This window comes from Echiichthys vipera (assembly GCF_963691815.1).
Source record: "Echiichthys vipera genome assembly, chromosome: 9".
NCBI classification, from domain to species: domain Eukaryota; kingdom Metazoa; phylum Chordata; class Actinopteri; order Perciformes; family Trachinidae; genus Echiichthys; species Echiichthys vipera.
In genome coordinates this window covers 10917290-10937689 of record NC_139834.1, presented here as the reverse complement: position 1 = coordinate 10937689, position 20400 = coordinate 10917290, and the positions used below count along the sequence as shown (strand labels likewise).

Sequence of the window (20400 nt, the reverse complement as noted above, 5' to 3'; positions counted from 1 at the left end):
GTACATATTTGATGAATACTATTGTCTACTAGGCGTTTTTACACAGTACAGAATCAGAAATACTTTAATAACCCCAGGGGGAAATTATTTTTGTTACAAAACTCCAGATATACAAACAACAAATATTATACAAAAAAAAACAGTTCAGTGGGGATTCAATCTGATGGGGCTTGTATTCCCCTTAATAAAAGTCCCACGGGATTTTTACCTTTTCCAATCTGATCTTTTTGTATTTGTATACATGTAAACAAAATCCTATGAATACATCTGATTTCATAATCCATGTGCTCAGTGGGAGTAGCCTTCCTGTCTGCTAAACTAAGTAAAAATCAATTTTCACTTAACAATCCATATGCTATTGGACATGGGTTTTTTCCCCCAGTTAGATGTAATGTCATCTTTATAAGTCTAACCTGGATATGACTGATTCATGGAAGATCTAGGACACTTCTGCGCACAGTGTGCTTGTTCAGGATTCAATGTAAAACCTTTAAATGTATTCATGCAGATCAGAATATTACAACCATGAGTTCTTTCGTGTTTCCTTGCCTGTTTTATGTGAGTGAGCTCTGCAGTTGTTTGCCCCTGTTCTTGTTATTGCCATCAGCTGGTGTGGGCTGCCCGTCCCTCCTCTATAAATTGCTTGATCTGATCCCGCTGGTGACATTTGATTTGGGATCTTCCCTTTGACGATTTGTTTACTGCACGGAGCCGCACGGACGACAAACATGAGGGACGTCGGCTGGATTATCCTGCTTTTATCGTTTGCTCTACTTGCTTCAGGTAAATTAAACAAACAAAAAAAAAAAATCCACATTTCACAGACTGTCATTTACTGACTTTTTAGCTGTTGATCTTCCAAAAACAATAGCTGAAGTACCAAAGAAGTGCACATCGGCCCCACCGGAGTACCCGCACACCAGGCTGGCGAAGAAATACTCCAGTGTACAGAAGTTCATGAGCGGGGAGAAGGTTTATTATGACTGCGCCGAGGACCTGACTCCATCCAGAGGCAGCCGAGCGGTGCAGTGTGTTGGTGGAAGATGGAGCAAACTGACCCTGAAGTGCGAGAGTAAGGCATTGGTGCACTTATGAGCCACCCAGTACATAAACAGAAGGGTTTATGTTGTTTTCTAGTAGATGATTGATTTCAGTGAGATATTCTCAGAGTTGGTGTTTTCTTATTATTTTCTTATTATTTTTAAATTGATTTAAAGGACGGATCAGAAGCAGACTGAAGCCCCCTAGCGACCATGGGGGAAACCTGCACGTTATTCCAACACTTAGTACTTCTGGTACTAAGAATAGAAAAAGAAGAAATTTAGTGTTTTATGCACGTTTTTTAACATTTAGATTTCACCGTTTTATAAAATAATTGAATTAGATAATCTAGATTAAAGGAAAGATTCAGTCAGGGTTGGAGGTATTTATTGATCATATGCACAACAATTACATAGGGAAGCAGTCATTGGCAATGGGAGTCTGAGATCTCAGGCTAATACTATGCATAAGGAGGAAAAACTGTGCAAATGTAACATGATAATTGAACCACGAAGTAGTAGAATATATAAGGAATACAAGGTAACTTTTCTAAAATAAAGTAAGCTAATATATAGTAGATGTAATTGTAATGATAAAGTGACAGTATTGTAGTTATTTTATATGAATAATGAGGGTGATATGTCTGTCTTGAATGAATGCTCATGCACCCAAGGGATTAATGGCTCAGAGAAACTGTTTTTAACCTACTGGTAAAATCAAAAATACAGCTGGGAAAGCCTGGGCACATCACCATCACCATGTAGAATGAAAATGTTGATATCCTTCAAACCTAAGATCTTAGATAACATTAATATTTAGAGTGTGAAAGGCAAAAGGAGAAAAGAGTCTCATAAAATCCCTGAGGCTGATGATCCCTGAAGTCCATTTCTTTTTTTATTTAGTTTGATTGTCTGGACTTCCTGATGCTGATGCATCCAAAATAAAATAAGGAAGTACTGTGTGTCTCTTACTATCTACGATGGAAGATTAGTGATGAGGTAGACTTTTTAAATTGTCTGCCTTGTCTCTTTTTACTTAAAACACTAGGAAATATGTTTCATATCATAGCGTTTGGCAAAGTTGATACAACAGTCTACTGTGATTTATTTTAATCACTAGATTATTTATTATTATTATATAGTGCTGTAAAGCTCAACTCTGTAGACTCCAATGAAATGTTTTGAGCCCAGAAGGAATAAGACAAAACTTTGAAATCTTCTGTCACTGTGGTTATTGTTCAGGGTCAAACACACACACACACACAAAAAGGTTCAGTGTTCAGCTCAAGAACACTTTAGCAGGCCAGATGATCGCTGTTGTGGAAGTGCCCTACTGAAATATATATGACCCATCCCCATAAAAACCTCCCACCCAAGATCCTTCTTGCAAAACTCTCTGGGCTTTGCAGCGGCTTACGTGGGTTGTTTAGCAATGTGGTGAAATAAAGTCGTCTATATGTCTTGCTTTTTTTTTCATCTGGTAAATAATATTACACCCTTGATTCCTGTTTGGATTGCCCATTTACTGTCCATCTCCTTTCTGACAGAGAAATCATGCGGCAATGCCGGGGATCTACCCAATGGGGAGTTCCAGTATGAAGGGAATTCATTCCTAGGGGAGAAAGTTTATGCCGTATGCAATGACGGGTAAGTTAAAGCCTGAAAAAAATCATTTAAAACTTTGTCAGAATAAGCCTCTGAATTTGTGACGGTACAGTACATCACCATGTTGACAGATACACTGTGAAAGGACTCAACTACATGATATGCAAGAAGTCTGGCTGGACCGGTGAATTCCCGTCTTGTGAAGGTGAGCAACGGCACATTAGATGATAGGTGAATCATCTGGAAGCCATTCATATTCTTTACACACTTGTGGTTGCTGCACCTTAAGAGGGGGTCTGAAGTAGGCAGTGTGTCAAGGATGAGTAACGACTATCTGAAAGTGACGCACAATGAGGCTTAAATTCATCTGCAAATATTTTCCATGATCCCAGTAAAGTTGTGAAAATTGATATCTAGTTGTGTGATGTAAAGTCATGCCTATTAGTCATATTTTTTGATTTTTTTTATGCGTCGGGCTGTGATGGAAGAAGTATTTGAATCCTTTACTGAAGTAAGTACTAATACTACACTGTAAAAATACTCCTGCCTTACATAAGTGAAACAATGCAAGTAAAATCAGTAGCATTTAGTATAAAGTAAAATTGTGCAGTAGTATGTTCCCTGCCAGTGTTTTATTATATTTTATGTTTTTGGATTATTACTGCTGCATTAATGTATATGTTGCCTTTTATTGCTGTGTATGTTTAACATCTGATTGAAATCCCTTTTATATGCTCTGAAGGATGCATTAGGGTAGATTAAACTACCCCAGTTTATCAAAGTGGAGATGCATGGTTTACAATGAGCCGGAAGTGGGATGAAAAACCAAATCGAAAATAACTAAAAACTATCAGACAATATAGTGGAGTAAAAAGAACCACATTTGTACAAGGACCCCCAAAGTGTACTGAAGTATAGTTCATCTTCAACCGCTTGTCCCTATAGGGGTTGCGGGGGGCTGGAGCCAATCCCAGCTGACATCGGGCGTGAGGCGGGGTACACCCTGGACAGGACGCCAGTCTATCACAGGGCACATAGAGACAACCCACGCAGACACTGCGAGAACATGCAGACTCCACACAGAACGGCCCCAGCTGGGATTCGAACTGGGAACCCTCTTGCTGTGAGGCAGGTGACAGTGCTAACCACTGCATCACCGTGCTGTCCCTTACTGAAGTATAGTACTTCAGTAAATTTACTTGGTGTTTGTGTGTAAATTTACAATTCACAATGGTACTTTGAATTATTTTCTAGCACCGCAATAAATCCTAGAGTCCCATATATCTTATGCTGAAAGGAGTTCATTCATTCTTGATCAAGGAGAAACAGAAGAGTTGTCAACACAAAGTAATGTGTGAAGCCTCCTTAATTCTAAGGCTCAAACGGCAAAGAGCAGATTCACCTCATTGGCTCTAATGCATTAACATAACATTAGGGAAGTGAGGGTGAGTGTTATCATTTAACCCTGCAGCTGTATCTTGCAGCCTGCAGGGAGTCAGATTGAAGGCGCCAGGGGAATGGTGGCCTTGGGTGTTCCTCAGGGAGTCTAGGGAAGATCTGACACAGAAGTAATCTAACAAAGTCCTGTAATTAAGAGTCCTGTCCACTATAATACAGAAGGATTGATCAGTCCTACCAGCACATTTTCCCTGAAATCGTAGCAGGATTGTGAGTTGCAGATGCTCTACTGTCATCAGACAGTGCCAATCACTCTGTTAACAGAAAGATCATTTGAATCACTTCAGAGGGAGAGGCCACCTGCTCCACCCCTTCAGTGGCCAACTCTGTGAGCAGTGCTGGAGATGTTTCTGTATACCGGGTGGGAGACGACGTGAACGTCACCTGCAGTCAGGGTTTCCAGCTGGAAGGAGCTCAGAAGATCACATGTGGTCCTGGAGGCCTGTGGCAGCCTCCACCGCCTCAGTGCCTGCCTTCACCTGATGCTATCACTGAATCACCTGATATAGAAAGTGAGTTTGTGTTTCTGCCAAAATGTCAGTTTGGTTTTTGTCAGTTATCTCAGTTTATTAAAAGGAGGTGGTAAAATATTTATGGACCTTACGTGACACTTTCCTCTGTTCAGCAGGTGGATGCGGTGTGCCAGTGAGCATTCACAACGCCAACCTGGCTAACAAATACATCACAAGGACATCTTTTGCTTCTGGTGACAGAGTCCATTACATGTGTGACGTTGGATACATTCAAGCAGGCGGCAGTAGATATCGCAGTTGTATCAAGGGAAAGTGGACACCACTGCTGATAAAATGTGAACGTAAGACTTATTATTATTATTAGTATTATTATTATTATTATTTATCCTTCAGTCTTTTGTTTAAAGCTTTATTATTGTTTTTTATCTGCGTATTGCTGAATATATCTAAATGTCTACACAACATTGTGACATTTGTATGACACACTTTATGTAGCAACTATGACTTATGATTTTTATGCAAATAAACTATATGACTTTTAGTACAGACATGGCATTTTCCAGCATACTATACATGTAATATGGAATTTATTTTCGACATGCTGTACTATGACTTTTTCAAATTACGAGTCTTTTTTTCTAAAACGAGCTGTGTATGTATGTATTCACTATAAATTCGATTTTTACCATAAGATACTGTGGACTTTTTCAAACTTACTTACTGTACTCTGACTCTTTTTGACGCACATGCTGTTTTTTTTTTTAAATTTCAACACTTGAAACAATTTACTATATTACTTTTGTCAACATATTATGACTTTTTACAAAACACTATGCCATGACTCTTTTTGACACACAATACTGATTTATTTTCCTTAATATGCTAAACTATGATTTTCTTTCACTTTATCACCTTTTTGACATACTATGACTTTATCTTAAACAAAATACTGCTTTTCCCCCCAATATGCTTGACAATGATTCATTCCTCATACTACTGTATAGTATGACTTGACAGTCACTGCATAGTATGGCAAAATAGGTTATATAGTATGTTGAAGAAAAGTCACAGTATGTTGAGAAAACTCACGTCAAAAAAATCATTATGTTGAAAAAAAGTCATACTATGACTATTTTGACATAAATACTGTCATTTAAAAAAAACTTATGCTGTAACTAATGTATTGGCTCACAGTATAATACGTCAAAGAAGATTTAATAGTTAACATAAACATTTTCTAGTATAGTACGTCATAAAACGTAATTGTCTTTTTATGACACTTTCTCCAACAAATGCCAAGAATGCGTATGCCTATTTCTATCTTCATGCGTGCACAGTTTTATGCATCCGGCCCCAGCATGGAACTTTATTTTCCTTCCTGATGACAGATGTACTATATTGTGTCATCTTTTGATCCTTTGTACATAAATATAAACATATTTTACGAGGTCATAATGACCCAATAAACTCTTAAACTTCTTCTCCCTCAAAAGGAAAGCCATGTGGCTCTGCAGGAGAGATTCTAAATGGACAGTTTACATATACAGGCGTGGAGTTTGGAGACACTGCTACAGCTGTCTGTGATGAGGGGTAAGGAAAGTCCTTATACTTTTCATTCTTTAAAGTTTAAAGATTTTGCATTCCCCATTTTTAAAAACACTGATTTATTTATTTATTCTAAGTTTTTAATTCATCCTTTCATCAGGTATCATCTTGTAGGACAGGCAACCAGAAACTGCATGAGTCGAGGCTGGGATGGACGTGCTCCTGACTGTGAAGGTAGAGGGAACTTGCATCATTTGTTAGATGACCTTTTGGTTTTTAAATTTCCTTCCTCTTCAGCTGTGCCAACACTACCGTATCTCTTTCAGCTATGGTGTGTGAGCAGCCTCCAAGAGTGACTAATGCCGAGATGAAAGGCCCTCGGGAGCCACCGTACACATACAGGACTGTGATTCGCTATCATTGTCGTGTGGGAACCCTTATTGGACAAAGGCACATTTGGTGCACCAAGGACGGGACGTGGAGTGATTCTCCTCCTACGTGCAAAGGTCCTTGATCCTATTGGTGATACAGCATTTAAAAAAAATAACTTTGATCAACTTAATCTTTTTTGACATGAACAGAATAAAAATGAGAGTTCCATTTCCTCACAGAAATAACTTGTCAACCTCCAAATGTGCCCTACGCCTACTGGACGGGAGCTCAGGCTGGGCTGTACAGAGACAGAGACACTATATCAATCGAGTGTAACCCAGGGTACGCAAAGAGCGGTCCGAGCACTGTTACCTGTGGTGTTGATGGCCAATGGTCCCCTGGCCTCCCAAAATGTATACGTAAGTAATCAATTCTTTGTTGTGTATAAGAAGCATGATAGAAGTTTTCTAACACTTCCAAATTATGATGATCACCTGTTTTTTCTCAGCCCGTCGTCGCACCAACTGGAGGGGTTAATACGCTAGCTGAAGTGTGAAACTTCCAACCTGGTTAAACACGAGGAGGATGGAAATAAAGGTCTCTTAAGCTTGATGTCTTACTTCTAAAATCCACCTTTTTAAAAATGCACTAATAGATACACTCACCGGCCACTTTAATAGGTACACCGTGCTAGTACCGGGTTGGGCCCCTTTTGCCTTCAGAACTGCTTTAATCCTTCTTGGCATAGATTCAACAAGGTACTGGAAACATTCCTCAGAGTTTTGTCCATATTGATATGACAGCATCACACAGTTGCTGCAGATTTGTCGGCTGCACATCCATTGAACCATTGATACAAGGCAGGATGGATCCATGCTTTCATGTTGTTGACGCCAAATTATGACCCTACCATCCAAATGTCGCAGCAGCAATCGAGACTCGTCAGACCAGGCAACGTTTTTCCAACCTTCTATTGTCCAATTTTGGTGAGCCTGTGCCAATTGTAGCCTCAGTTTCCTGTTCTTAGCTGACAGGAGTGGCACCCCGTGTGGTCTTCTACTGCCTTAGCCCATCCACCTCAAGGTTCGACGTGTTGTGCGTTCACAGATGCTCTCCTGCATTCCTCCTTTGTAACCAGTGGATATTTGAGTTACCGTTGCGTTTCTATCAGCTCCAACCAGTCTATATATATTTTTTCTCTTTTTCGCACCATTCTCTGTAACCCCTAGAGATGGTTGTGCGTGAAAATCCCAGTAGATCAGCAGTTTGTGAAATACTCAAACCGGCCCGTCTGGCACCAACAACCATGCCACGTTCAAAGTCACTTAAATCACCTTTCTTCCCCGTTCTGATGCTCGCTTTGAGCAGATCGTCTTGACCATGTCTACATGCCTATATGCATTGAGTTGCTGCCATGTGATTGGCTGATTAGAAATTTGCGTTAACAAGCAGTTGGACAGGTGCACCTAATAAAGTGGCCAGTGAGTTTATATTTTCTTACTTGCTCATAAGATTAGTTTGAACTCATTATACACACATTAAAATATGTTTGAAATGAAGCTGAAGTACAGTATGTTTATTTCAATAAGTGTTTTGGGCAGTAACAAGTACAAACCTGTTTCATTCATCTCCTGTACATAGTTTTCTTTTTTTTTTTTAACAGTTGATAATGTTGTGTATCATCTCTATAGACTAAACGGTGAGTGAGCATTTCATGAACAAACAAGCTACAAGAAAATAAAAACACCAATTCCATTCATTTTTAAAAAGACAATACAAAATCCAGACATTTCTTTACATGAGCAATAACAATTCAAGTGCAAATATCAACTCTATGATACATCATAGCAAACTCTCGTTAAAAGGCAACAATTAAAAACAAAAAAAAAACTTTTCAGGTTGAAGAAGCTGATTCTCGTGGGAGGGGAAATTGTGGGTCCTGAGGGCTGAATGAGCATCTATTACAGGAGATAATGTGAGACCTGCTCTCCAAAGCTAGGCCCAGCATTGCCCTCACGTTTGACAATGTGGTCAAAATCCCTTTGTCATCCTAAAGTTTGGGTATTTAAAATGCCGTTTGGTACAGGATATGAAGTGTAGGCTGGATGTCTCACTTATTTTTATTTACATGAGTGGGAACAAAACGTACTTGCCTCAAAAAAATCATCAGAGAGCAATTTTAATTTCTTTAGAGGGTTAAATGTACAGGTAAGGGGTCGGGATAATCCCTGTGACCATGCAGTCCTCTCTACCACTTGACTACAGTGGTGGTGCTAATGACTTGAAAAGGAATAGTTCCTAAATTTTGAGAAATAAATATTCACTTTCTTCCTGAGAGTCCTTCCTGGAGTCTGTGTGAGGTTGCTAGGCAACAAGCAGAGACTCTAGAAAAGTCACTGCACCCCAGCCAAGTTCTCAGTCAACTAACACGTGATTTTTGTCGACAGTTTCTCCACAAAAGCGCCACTTTAAATCTTGTTTACCAGATGTGCTCATAAGTTTCTTGGGAATAAGTCATTCAGCATAAAAATGACTAAGACGCCCTACAGCTAAGAGCTAAGAGATTGCGTTTTTTTTGTACTAAAGATGTAGCGTAAATTTGGTGGTAAGCGACCTTTATTACTTATGAACGGAGCCAGACTTGCTGTTTTCAGTCTTTGTGCTAAGCTAACTGTCTCATGGCTGTCGCTTCATATTGACTGTAGAGACTTGTATCAATAAGCTAATAAGCACATTTCCCAAAATATAGAACGTTAAGATTTTTACTAAATTTAAATCCTTTTACCCTGTTTTGATCGCTATTTTGACATCATAAAAAATATTTTCTACACACCAAATACTCAATTTTTTTATTACATTTCTTAACAGGTTTGACTTTTTTTTGTTTTTTTAGTATTTCTCTGAATAAGAGAGCAGTTACACATTGAAAGCTAAACATCTTCTGCCCTGTGACTGATAAATATTTGTTACAATAATGCAGCCTAAAACACATTTCACAAGCTTTGTTGTGGGTCTCAATAGGATGTATCCAAAATTAAAATGTATTGTTTTTATTCATTGCACTTGACGGGCTCTAAATTTAGTGCACAAAACAAAGTGACCCGCCCTTTTTGCGCGGTCTTTGGAAGAGCTGTCTTCATTGGGACAGAACAAAATGTGAGGGGTGTTTGAAGGGGGTCCCTTTGGATTTGAGACAGGTGGGGTAGAAAGTGATTTTGGGGGTCCTGCGTAAGAAATTTGGGATTAAAGAATTCAACCCTCGTCTAATTTTATTTTCATTATTTACAAGATTGAAATAAAAACATGATAAAACTGGTAGTCCACAGACAGGCAATGTGACATTATCAACTTACTGTGTGTAAGAACTAAAGCATTTCAGACGTGGAGCTTCCTTTAGTTTTAAACCTAGACTATTGGTGTGTAGTGTACATCAGAAAGACAATATGAGATTGAAGAATTAAAGTGACCTTTTAAAAGAAGCAGCAAACATAATGTCCCTCGAGACATTTCTCTCTCTCTCTCTGAGACATGTTCCACTGGACATCACATTATCTCATTTCTGTGGCTTTCACAATTATTAGTTTGTTATTCATCTCCCAAATGTCCACTAAGTTCCTGGAATGATAAACCACCTGTTTCTATTTGCTTTATGTTAGCTTGAAAAAAGAGCAACAGAAATGATCTGAAGGTTGGAAAACGCTGGTACAGTCTAGACGGATGGAACAAAACATAGATTAACTGTTTTAACAGTAAAACCCTTGGTAACTGCTCTAAGAGCTCAAATATAGTAAGGCTTTGAATGACCTGGAACACAGCTGTGACATGGATTTAACAACCACTGCTCCTCGAGGACAACACACACACACTCACACACGCACATACACACATACAGACACACACACTCACTGAAGATGGAACTAGGGTTACACAACACTTACAGTCATACTTAATGGTAGGCGTTCAGGCCGCTCATTTAAGCAAATACAACAACAACAAGCTCAAACCGCGCACACAACGTCACTCCTACTGTCTGAAATGGGCGTTTTCTATTGGGGTTTTTTGTGTAGTTTCATTGCACAACAGAAACCAAACCCACTCACACACTCTATACCCCCACTAAATGCTTGAGCTCAGGATTGCAGACCTGTGCTGAATGGAAAACTGACAAAAAACCTAAAACACAAATTTTCAGTATTTCTCAGGTCTGCATAGTGTTTATTGTCAAAGCCTATGGAAAATAAGAGAATGTAAACATACTAATATGTTTAAAGTCCTGTGAGAGTTGCGGGATGTGGCCTGTAAGGTGGAGGGGGGACGTCAGGGGAGGGGGTTCACGATCCGGTGCTTCGGCAGCTGTGTGAGCTTTACTTGTATGGTCGCAGAAAAGCAGAGACTTTGCTGCTTATGAGGCGTATGAAGGAGCGAGGAAGCATCTCGTTGGACTCCCGAGTGGTGTATTTAAAGTAGTTGTTTGGGTGAGCCAGCACATCAAAAAGAGTCTTAATCAGTTTTTTATCCTGTAGGTAGGAACAGACGGGTGTAAACGTAACACTTATACGCATACATTCATCCTTAACAGTTTGAATATCATTTGAAGCTATTACACAATGCTGAAAAAACAGATTACACACCTGCTAATCACGACAATAGAAAAACCTTTTCAGTATTATCGTACCATCTGACTTATGCAAATAGTAATGTTTTGTTTGCAAAGGTTTTGTTTAAGTTAACAACACCTTTTTAAGAAGAAATAAACACAGTAATAAGAAGTTAAACTGCTAACCTTGAGGATTTCTTGATGGTTTTCTGAGGCATACAGTCTTCCATCTCGCACTATGTCCTCTACGAGCTGTTCGTAGTCCTCTGAATGTATAAAAACAACACAATTATTGCTATTCATGTCATGCACATCTATAACAAGTTAGGTGGTAAAATATGAACACAAGTGTGACAAAATGCTGGGGAACTCCCTTTAATTTGTTTTTTTATGCTGTGAGTAGAGCGAGATAGACGGCTCCATTCCACTAGTGACAATTTTCATTTAATGCTAGTTATTACGTCTACTCCGCTGCATCTCAAAGGCAAATATTGTACTTTTAATTTGACACATTTTCATCCCCTTCCTGTGTGATGAAAACCTTGCGTCTCCAAATGGGGTGATTTTGAATGTTTCTGATAAACTCTGAAGACTTAAAGTGTTCATTTGTGTTGAGAAAATTCTCCTACTTCTTAAGATGAACAAACTATTTAAAAACTCTCTTGAATCAGCTGGAAAATGCATCGTCACAAAGCTGAAAACTCATGAAAAGCTGACTTTTTAAAGATACGTGGCTCTCAGATATAATAATAATAATCTTTATTTATATAGCACCTTTCAAAAGTGCTTTATAGACACAGAACACATTTAAAACAGAGTGGAATGAACTAAAGGCCAGAGACAAGATACAGCATAAAGCACAGACAAAAACAAGCTTAAATGTCATAAGACATCAATAAAATCCTAGAAAAGCTATTTTAATAAAGTGTGTTTTTAAAAGATGACACTGTGCAACCCTCCTCAGGCAGCTCCTCCCAGAGTCTAGATGCCCTGACTGCAAAGACTCTCTCAGCTTATGAACCTGAACTTTGTAACAACCAGGAATCAAACAAATACAAACATACTGATCTTATACAATATGATGCATATACTACCCAACAGTATATTGATGAGTTGGGGAAAATTTTACTGCACAATGAAAACTTTTACTTTTGTTTAGTTTCGCATTTTTCTGATATGAACACACTTTTTTTTGCAGCATTTTCAAAGTGCGGCATGTCTACTTTTACTTTGATAAAGGATCTGAATACTTCTTTCAGATATACTGCATAAGTGTGTATGTCAGCTGATAAATAATTTTTTTTTTTTAAATCAGATGTGCTTGAAGGAATTTAGAGTGGTGCCATTTTTATAGATTGCCCTGACAAACTTATTGAACTGTAAATATCCCGCTGAGGACATCTGACTATATATTTTTTTACTTGCTAACCTCCATATAAGCCTGAGACTTTCTGATAAGACACCATTACTTAGCCTCAGAGTGAGGCTTAACCAGAAGAGACCAGACTCCTGCCAGAGGAGATAAGCCAAGCTAGCATTTTATCTTCATTTAAATGTGTCCTTGAAATACATTATTTTAGAATTGCATTTCCTTAAATTGATTTATTCTGTGCTTCTACTGCATTTGTTCCTTTTTAATTTGTTACTTATACGTTTATTTTCAAGTGTTTGGCACTTTATATTAGATGATGCACAAGAAACTGGATTTTGGGAAGTGCTTTATAAATAAAGTTATGATTACTGCATTATTACATATCTTAGTCACAACGCTTATAAAAAATAATAATTCTAGGGACAGACAGACAGACAGACAGACAGAAAGACAGACAGACAGACGGGAATGCTACATACCATCATAAGTAACATAGGGGATCTGAAAGCCTCTGGCACTGTTGGCCTCATTGGACTTGAAGTTAATCCAGAGACGTCTGGAGCGAGCTGTGAAGGCAATGGGCCGTTCGTACGTCTGACATGTCTCATAGGTGGTGATTGATGTAGCCGACCCTTGCAGTGGCACAAAATAACAGGTTTGTATGATGCAACTATATTACAGTATGAACACAAAATTCCACTGGAAAAAAAGAAACACTCACAGTTCTTCCTCATAACCAGCACATCTCCGCACTCGTCCTCAGAGGGCAGGAATATCTCTGGCACCACAATTAGGATCTTACGCTTACTGGGCGGGTTGATGTTCCAAATACACTCCACATTAGCAGGGTAATTACCGGGATAGTTGGGTGACTCAATGTAACCCATGAATTCGCCCATCTCGCCACCACATACCCTGTCTAGACATACACAAACAAAACAAATTAGCTCCAGCTCGTGTTTGTGAAATCTGAAAAACACAAAACCGTAATTGTCATACTCACTTTTGCACTGCGAGACACTTGTGGCACCATCAAAATCAGTGGTGGTGTTCCCAGGGCAGGAAATACAGTAGTTCTGTCTAAACTCTGTCTGATACGTCCCCACTGGGCAGCGGATACACCGGTGTACTGTGGTGTTGTAGTAATGACCTGGAGAACACTGAACTGCAGGGCACAAATGAAGATACACAGTAAGTATTTGAGTATGTTTTCCTTCTTTGGCTGTAGCACAAGAGCACAAGCTGACCTTTGACTTCACAATCATGGAAGGAGCTGGCTCCTTCACGTTTTGTGCCCAGTCCTCCCCCACAGGGGAAGCACAGGGTCCGCCCTAAATCTGGTTGGTAAGAACCCTGAGGGCACGTCTGACAAGGTTTGAACCCATCTCCAGAGAAGGACCCTGTCGGACACTGGCCTGGAATAGATTTGTAGAAGATGGAGAGAAGGTTTACTACGGACATCAGCCCCTCGCAGGACCAGAAAGGCATGTTTAACATTGTTTCTGGATCTTTAAACTAGGCTACCTGCACAGGAAGAGATGTTTCGTGCCCCGACAGGCCCGTGACCATCACTGCCGGGGCAGAGGTCACAAGCCAGCTGTCCCTCTTTCTCCTGGAAGGTGCCAGGCGGACACTGGATACAGCGCTCCTGCTCGCCATGGTAGTAAGAACCCGACAAGCATCTGACTGAGAGAATATCCACAACGGCTCCGGTCAGAGACGACACAGTTCACTTTGATCAGTTAAAAATTAACATCCGTTTTGATTTTCAGTAGTTTTGAGAGTACAGATGACACCGGAAACTTGAATGACAGCATAGATTAGAGCTGATATTTTACAAGCTATATTCCACTCATATCAACCAACCTGTTTATATTTTTGGCATTGGTTATATTTTGCATTTTTACCGTCTAATATTTTACATTTGCACTCTTTCCTGCTTTGTACTGAAACTTTATGAAACTTTCCCTCGGGATAAATAAAGTTAGCTTGAGAAAACTATCAAAAGAGTTCATCTTCCCAGTGCAGCTTTCCAGTCTTACCACATCGGCCACTGTCCCTCTCCCAGCCCGGGCCACAGTTCTCTGGACTGGGAGCAGCCTGGGGAAGTTTTTGGGCCACCTCGTATTCCAAACCAGCAACTCGGATCAGGAAGCGCTCCTGGTTGATGGACTTCTTCAGAGCCTTGATATACGTCTTAACCTGCTTCTCCATGCGCTGTCTCAGGCAGCTGAGGTTGCAACTCCCTGTTTATATTTCAATAAAACATAACATAACATAACATAACATAACATAACATAAGCACACAGCAGAACCTAATATGTGCTGCACAAAAAAAACCCATCTAGAATTCACTGTAAAAATGAGCCATTAGTATGTATTGCAGTACTGTTGGTTGCAAGCTTTGACTAATGATAAATAACATGTTGGCTGTACAGTAAAATCATCACAAGGTCAACACAGGCAGTAACTGCTGCAAACATATTGTTCTAAATGTCTGACCTGTAGTGTCTCCAGGTTTGACCTCAGCTTCCAGCTCCAAAGTAATGCGGGTCACCTCTTTGTTAGAGGGGTTGCGAGCACGTCGCCCTTTAGCTTTCTTAGAGGAGTCGCATTTAAGGTTGACAAATGTCACCAGGCAGTTGCTGCAGGGCTGCCCCCCTCCTGTTGACAATAGGATATCAGTAAACCCCAATCACACATCAATAAATAAAAGTTAAAGTTGATTCATGTTTGAGAGTTTCAGAAATTCAGCATCACAACAACAACAGCAGCACCAACAAACATCATCACATCTCAACATTATTATAGACGTAGTCTACACATATCTCTACATATGATACGGTGCCACACACAAAGGTTCGTTATTTTGTTTCATAGTTTGTTCAGCAGTGCAATACTAGTAGGCACAAATGACTGGAATTACAATTGTGAAAAATGCACATTTTAATTTGCCAGAAATAAATGGCAGTTTGAATCCCCCAACGTATAAATCTTATTGGATAAAAAATGTTCAAGTAATTTTTTCAGCTCTAAATGACACTGTGTGTCCCCTTAAATGTCTTCTTAAAACAGCACATGCATACAGCAGCACAAAGATTAAGACTGACCTGGTCCAAGTGTCCGTCCTCTGTCCTCCGTCCTGCCGGTCAGCTTTGGGTGCAGGTGACATTTGGCGTTTTTAATCTTGAAAGAAGCCGTCTGCTTCACTGGAGGGGCCAAAGTCTCTACAGACAAACACATCACAGTGGGTAGGAGCACGCTGCAACATCACAATGCTGCCACAGCAAAGACAAACTGTGATAAACTGAGTATTGAAAAATGTTCTATTATAGGTATCTCCAAACCTATGCAGCTCTGACTACTGCTGGAGTTGAGCCTGGCAGGAGACTTCCCTCTGAGGATGGGGATACCGCAACTGACTGAGTAGCTATTGTCAGACTCTGCAAAAAGATCACACACAAACAAAATGAGTCAAGAAAATGTTTGAAAGTTTGACTTAAAAATAACCTTGGATGGTGTTTTGTGATTGTGCGCTCACTGTAGGCGACATACCTGCCAGATAGTGAGCCTTAGAGGCGCAGGTAAGAGAGCAGCTCTCTTTCTTGCCCGTCTTGCTACAGGTCAGAGTGGCCTTTGGTGCCACCAGTCCTAGAGGACATTTCACCAACTCTGAGGGAAAATAAAACCCACAGAGAATCACACACTGTTGGCAAAGAAAGCAGAGAAAGTGAGAGAAATCATCTGGGCACTGGTATGAGGATGTGCTTTTGAGTGTGAGTCAGTGAAGTAACCACAGGGGGGCAGTGCTGCTACATACCAACGCAGTCTTTCCTGTTCCAGTGCAGCTTGTACCCTGGTGGACAGGTACACTCATAGCTCCCCAGAGTGTTGATGCAGCCATATTTACAACCTCCACGGTTTATACTGCATTCATCGATGTCTGTGAATAAATATGTTAACATATAGACATTTAGTGGATGCACAGAAGTATCGCTAAAAGGACTAATTGTACTCCAAAAACTTGCAATAATGAGGCAGCGAAAGAATTTTCATTGATGCTGAGAAACAATTCCGTTAAAAAAAAAGATCTGGAGTCAATTGTATTGAGTAAAATGAAAGAGGAACTGGCCTATTAAAGAGCACAGCTGTGAATAAGGAGTTCCCCAGAGGTCAAATCACTTCATGCTGTCAGAGAGTCACATTCTGGGAAGATTAATGTGTTTACGTGTAAACAGAAGTGATTCTTCTTCGTTTTGATGTCTCCACATTCAATTTCATGGTCAAAACTTCTTTTCTCTTCAGTGAGGAAGACTTGTGGTGAGCTGTAAATTATAATCACCTTTTCAAACACATGCTGAGCTAAAACCACTAAAAGCATCCGGGATCCAGATGCAGGCTGGCTGCCATCGACGTCAGACAGAAAATTAGTTTACCGGGCAGAGCCGAGGATGGCTGCGGACAATCGGCTGGAAAGAGACGGAGATGATGGCAGTGATTGATGATCTGACCTGCTGATATGAAATGCTCTTCCTTGTCTCATTCCATTATTCACCCTGAATAATAACAGTCTACATGCCACTGCGCTCCCTGAAGAAGATGATGACTTCATCAACAGCGATGTGTAGCCAGAGAGGTGCGCTGCCTACCCTCTGCATCAAAGCACTCAATTTAAAGGACAAAGAACTCTAATGAATATCTGATGGAAGCGCAGCTCATCTGCTAGCAACTGTTGTTTTGACTTCTTTCTTCCTCCCACACTTGAAATGTAATTCTGACCTTTCTCCAGAGTCGTTTTCTTTGCGTGCTCTTACAAAAGAGAGAGCAGAGATGAGTCCATGGAGAAAACAAAAAAGACAAATTGACATTTAGACTCAACAATTGCTTGGTGTAATTTCTGAGGAATTTTGGGGATGGTTCGGGGAGTTCATGGAAATCTTTCCGTCTTTAAATATTAATCATTTTTGTACGCTTAATCATCAACATCAGCAACTCCCAGTCTAAACATTGTACTGTGAGTATTTAAGAGGAATCTTTCCTTGAACACAATCTGGACAGCCTTTTCTGTATTTTTCCAATTAACTGTTAAGATCAACTCTCTTTCTCTTGGATCTATGCATACATACATGTCAGAGCAAAACATTTTTGTTGAGGTCCATGCTGGCTGGATCAAATGAGGTTAATTAAAATAGAGTATTTAGTCACAGCTCCTCTGAGTCTATTTTCTCACCAGATAAGCAAAAATGAGTGGATTGTTTTGCCAGCTGAGAGGGAGAATGGCTGGATATACTCTCACTTGGGAGGAATGTTGACAGGCCTCGGCACAATGCTTGACAGCAGGTCACTGACCTATACGGGTTTGTTAGTCTATTGTTAAACACTGAGCATGGCTTTCTGGATTGTTTGGCGGTTATATTTCGGTTGATAAACCACACAGGGAATAATACAACCTTGGCTATGGTCAGGAGTGAGAAAGTACAAAAAGGAGCCCCATAAATCTCTAGGGTTATCTAACAGTTCTGACAGTGCCAATGAAAAGCGTGGGGAAATCATTCATCACCATCTCTCTCAACAATGGTACAGAGAGTCACTTATGCCTGACCATCTTCTCCCCACTCAGCAGCTCAGTGTGGGCTGATCACAGTCCATCATATGAGTAAAAGCCCTACAAATCCAATCCTGGTGCTTTTATTACCCGGACTGACAACTAATGCGGTTGCCTATGTGGAAGGGATCCCATGAAGCTACTATTGGAAATGCAGTTTGTGTAATTGTAACCGTACATAAAGGCTGGATGAGATAAAAGCAACCCCTTACAATATAATACAACCCAGCAGCATTACAACCATCTCTCTGACTCAGTTTCAACTAAGCATTATATGAGCTTCAATAAAAGAGGTGTTTATTGCTGGGATGCTTTAATGAATTTCATACTCTAAGCATGTGGCACTTGTATTGTAACAAACCAATATTCAGGACATTTTTTTTTACCTTTATTATATTGTGACAGTAAAGATAAAAACAAGAATGGTCTGGCTCATGCATATATATTTGATCTGTTACTGCATTTATTAATGGTATTTTCTTAACTAATGGTATTTTTTAATGACTGCATATTGTTTATATATTAAGTTCTGGATTTCAATTACTTGTATCATGTTTTTATTATAAGCAGTTTGATACTTAAAGGAAGTTATTATTAGAAGGAACATGGGGAGAAAAGAGGAAAAAGGTCCTCATTTAGGCATGTTGCAGTAATTTTACATTTTGAGGGTGTACTGTAATTAACTGCACTGTTGTATTTGTGCAGACCTCAGGGTCCCATACGGTACATGTACACGTCTCCAGTCTCATTCCTCATACTACATTCTGTTGCAACATTCCTGATCACTAGACCTGTCAAACTACAGATAAAAAAACACAGAACAAGCCACTGCTAAGCTATGTATTTCGAGTGCACATGATGTCTCTCTCTGTATCTGGGCCCTGAGGCGCTGGAGACAGCAGCAGATCCTCACTGGTGATACACACGCCATCAAAGGGCCGCCGCAACACCCTGATGTGCTCTGGCGGGCCTCCTTCTGCCTTCCAGGCAGATCTGAAGACCCCCCCCCCCCCCCCACACACACACACACACACCCGCACACACACACATCCTCCAGACACCAAAGGCTGTTTCCTGCTATCGTTTCCACACCAGAGTACAGTAAGTACCTGCTAATGTTTGATGAACACGGTCATACTTCACCTTGAAAACTGTGTTTCTCATGTATTAGTCCATTAACTACAACACAAGTCGCAAAATACTGCCAACTGTAGCAAAAGTTTTTAGATCGATTTCCTGCCTTCCAGGCAGCCACCTGTTTTAGCTCCATTTGAAAATCAACTTTCAAAGACTAAAAGCTGGCATGAGAAAGATAATCCATCATTGTCATTTAGTTGCATCTAGTAATTGTGCAAGAATGCAGCAATATGCAGGGACTTTTCCATGTTTTTATTTCTGAGGGAAGCTATAATGTCCAGATAAACTAGCCAGCTGATGAAAAGATGAACAATAATACACTGACGCTGTGAAAACAATAATGTTGAGTTCTTTGTTTCTTGAGTATTAATAGTGTGCTGTGAGGAAGGCAAGTCTCAAGTCTCGGAAGTCGAATCAAAATTACTTTTTTTAAGAGCCAATAAATGTTCACTTTGATGGATAACCTTTCAAAATTTTCATTTTGACTAGTGCAGTTCTTCACACATTATCTAACAAGACCAATCCGTCTACAGCCACACCAGTGACTCTGTGAGGCTGTACTTAGGCACAGTGGTGCTTTGAGCTACATGTTCCTTTTTACTTTCAGTACGTACTGCAGCTGTACTTACACACTCAGCATATTGCAGGGAGCTTTATGTAAGCTGTCGGTAGATACTTTTAATTAATAACAATTATCTATTTCTAGTAAAGTTATGTTTTCCTGCCAAACATCAGAGCAACTAATGGATGGTTAGCAAAAAGGTGTGGGATGTAGAGAAAACAGACAAGGCGTGCTGTCTCACCTCCACAGTGTGCCAGGCCGTAGAGTACGTATCCTTTATGACAGAGGCACTGAAAACTTCCAGCAGAGTTGACACAGAAGTGGTCACAGGCTCGGTCAAAAGAGCACTCATCGATGTCTGTATGGAGAGAAAGTCTTGCTGTTAGAAACTCTCTATTATTTACAAAAATACAAACAGGGCTCTTTCATCCTCCTATAATGGCATAGTTTTCTGTTTTCATCTTTTGACATGAATTGCAATGGGTCACATCACATGTCGCAACAATAAAAAGTGTCTTTTCAAAGCAATATGTCTTCTGTTTGGTATGTGATATAGTGGTATAGTGGTTGACCACCTGCTGTCATTCAGTTTTCCATTTCTAAATGGAATATCAAAGAAGGAATTTTTGAAATA

At 40.0% G+C, this 20400-nt stretch overlaps 2 protein-coding genes across 4 annotated transcripts in view; one reads left to right on the top strand and one right to left on the bottom strand.

Moving 5' to 3' along the window:
- Nucleotides 1–680: 680 nt before the first annotated feature.
- Nucleotides 681–8035, top strand: LOC310951569 (complement receptor type 1). Of its 2 annotated transcripts, none has more exons than XM_083919860.1 (11): nt 681–783; nt 872–1072; nt 2588–2687; nt 2777–2850; nt 4391–4615; nt 4732–4917; nt 6070–6166; nt 6282–6355; nt 6448–6627; nt 6733–6912; nt 7002–8035. In XM_083919860.1, the coding sequence occupies exons 1-11, from the start codon at nt 729–731 to the stop codon at nt 7028–7030; spliced, it is 1401 nt and encodes a 466-aa protein (XP_083775986.1). In that variant the 5' UTR covers nt 681–728; the 3' UTR covers nt 7031–8035. The 2 variants fall into 2 exon arrangements, with proteins under 2 accessions (XP_083775986.1, XP_083775985.1); XM_083919859.1 differs by having other exon boundaries at nt 4729–4917.
- Nucleotides 8036–8091: 56 nt separating this feature from the next.
- The window catches only part of scube3 (signal peptide, CUB domain, EGF-like 3), an 83960-nt gene continuing 71651 nt past the window's right edge, over nt 8092–20400 (bottom strand). For both annotated transcript variants that reach the window (XM_083920065.1, XM_083920066.1), the window contains 14 exons: nt 20008–20124; nt 16283–16405; nt 16018–16134; nt 15810–15905; nt 15573–15689; nt 14965–15126; nt 14505–14708; nt 13987–14148; nt 13710–13877; nt 13466–13627; nt 13184–13381; nt 12942–13094; nt 11277–11356; nt 8092–11010 (listed from right to left, as the gene is read on the bottom strand). In XM_083920065.1, the coding sequence (XP_083776191.1) occupies nt 10858–11010; nt 11277–11356; nt 12942–13094; nt 13184–13381; nt 13466–13627; nt 13710–13877; nt 13987–14148; nt 14505–14708; nt 14965–15126; nt 15573–15689; nt 15810–15905; nt 16018–16134; nt 16283–16405; nt 20008–20124 (2012 nt within the window). In that variant the 3' untranslated portion in view covers nt 8092–10857. The remainder of the gene's footprint in view (nt 11011–11276; nt 11357–12941; nt 13095–13183; nt 13382–13465; nt 13628–13709; nt 13878–13986; nt 14149–14504; nt 14709–14964; nt 15127–15572; nt 15690–15809; nt 15906–16017; nt 16135–16282; nt 16406–20007; nt 20125–20400) is intronic.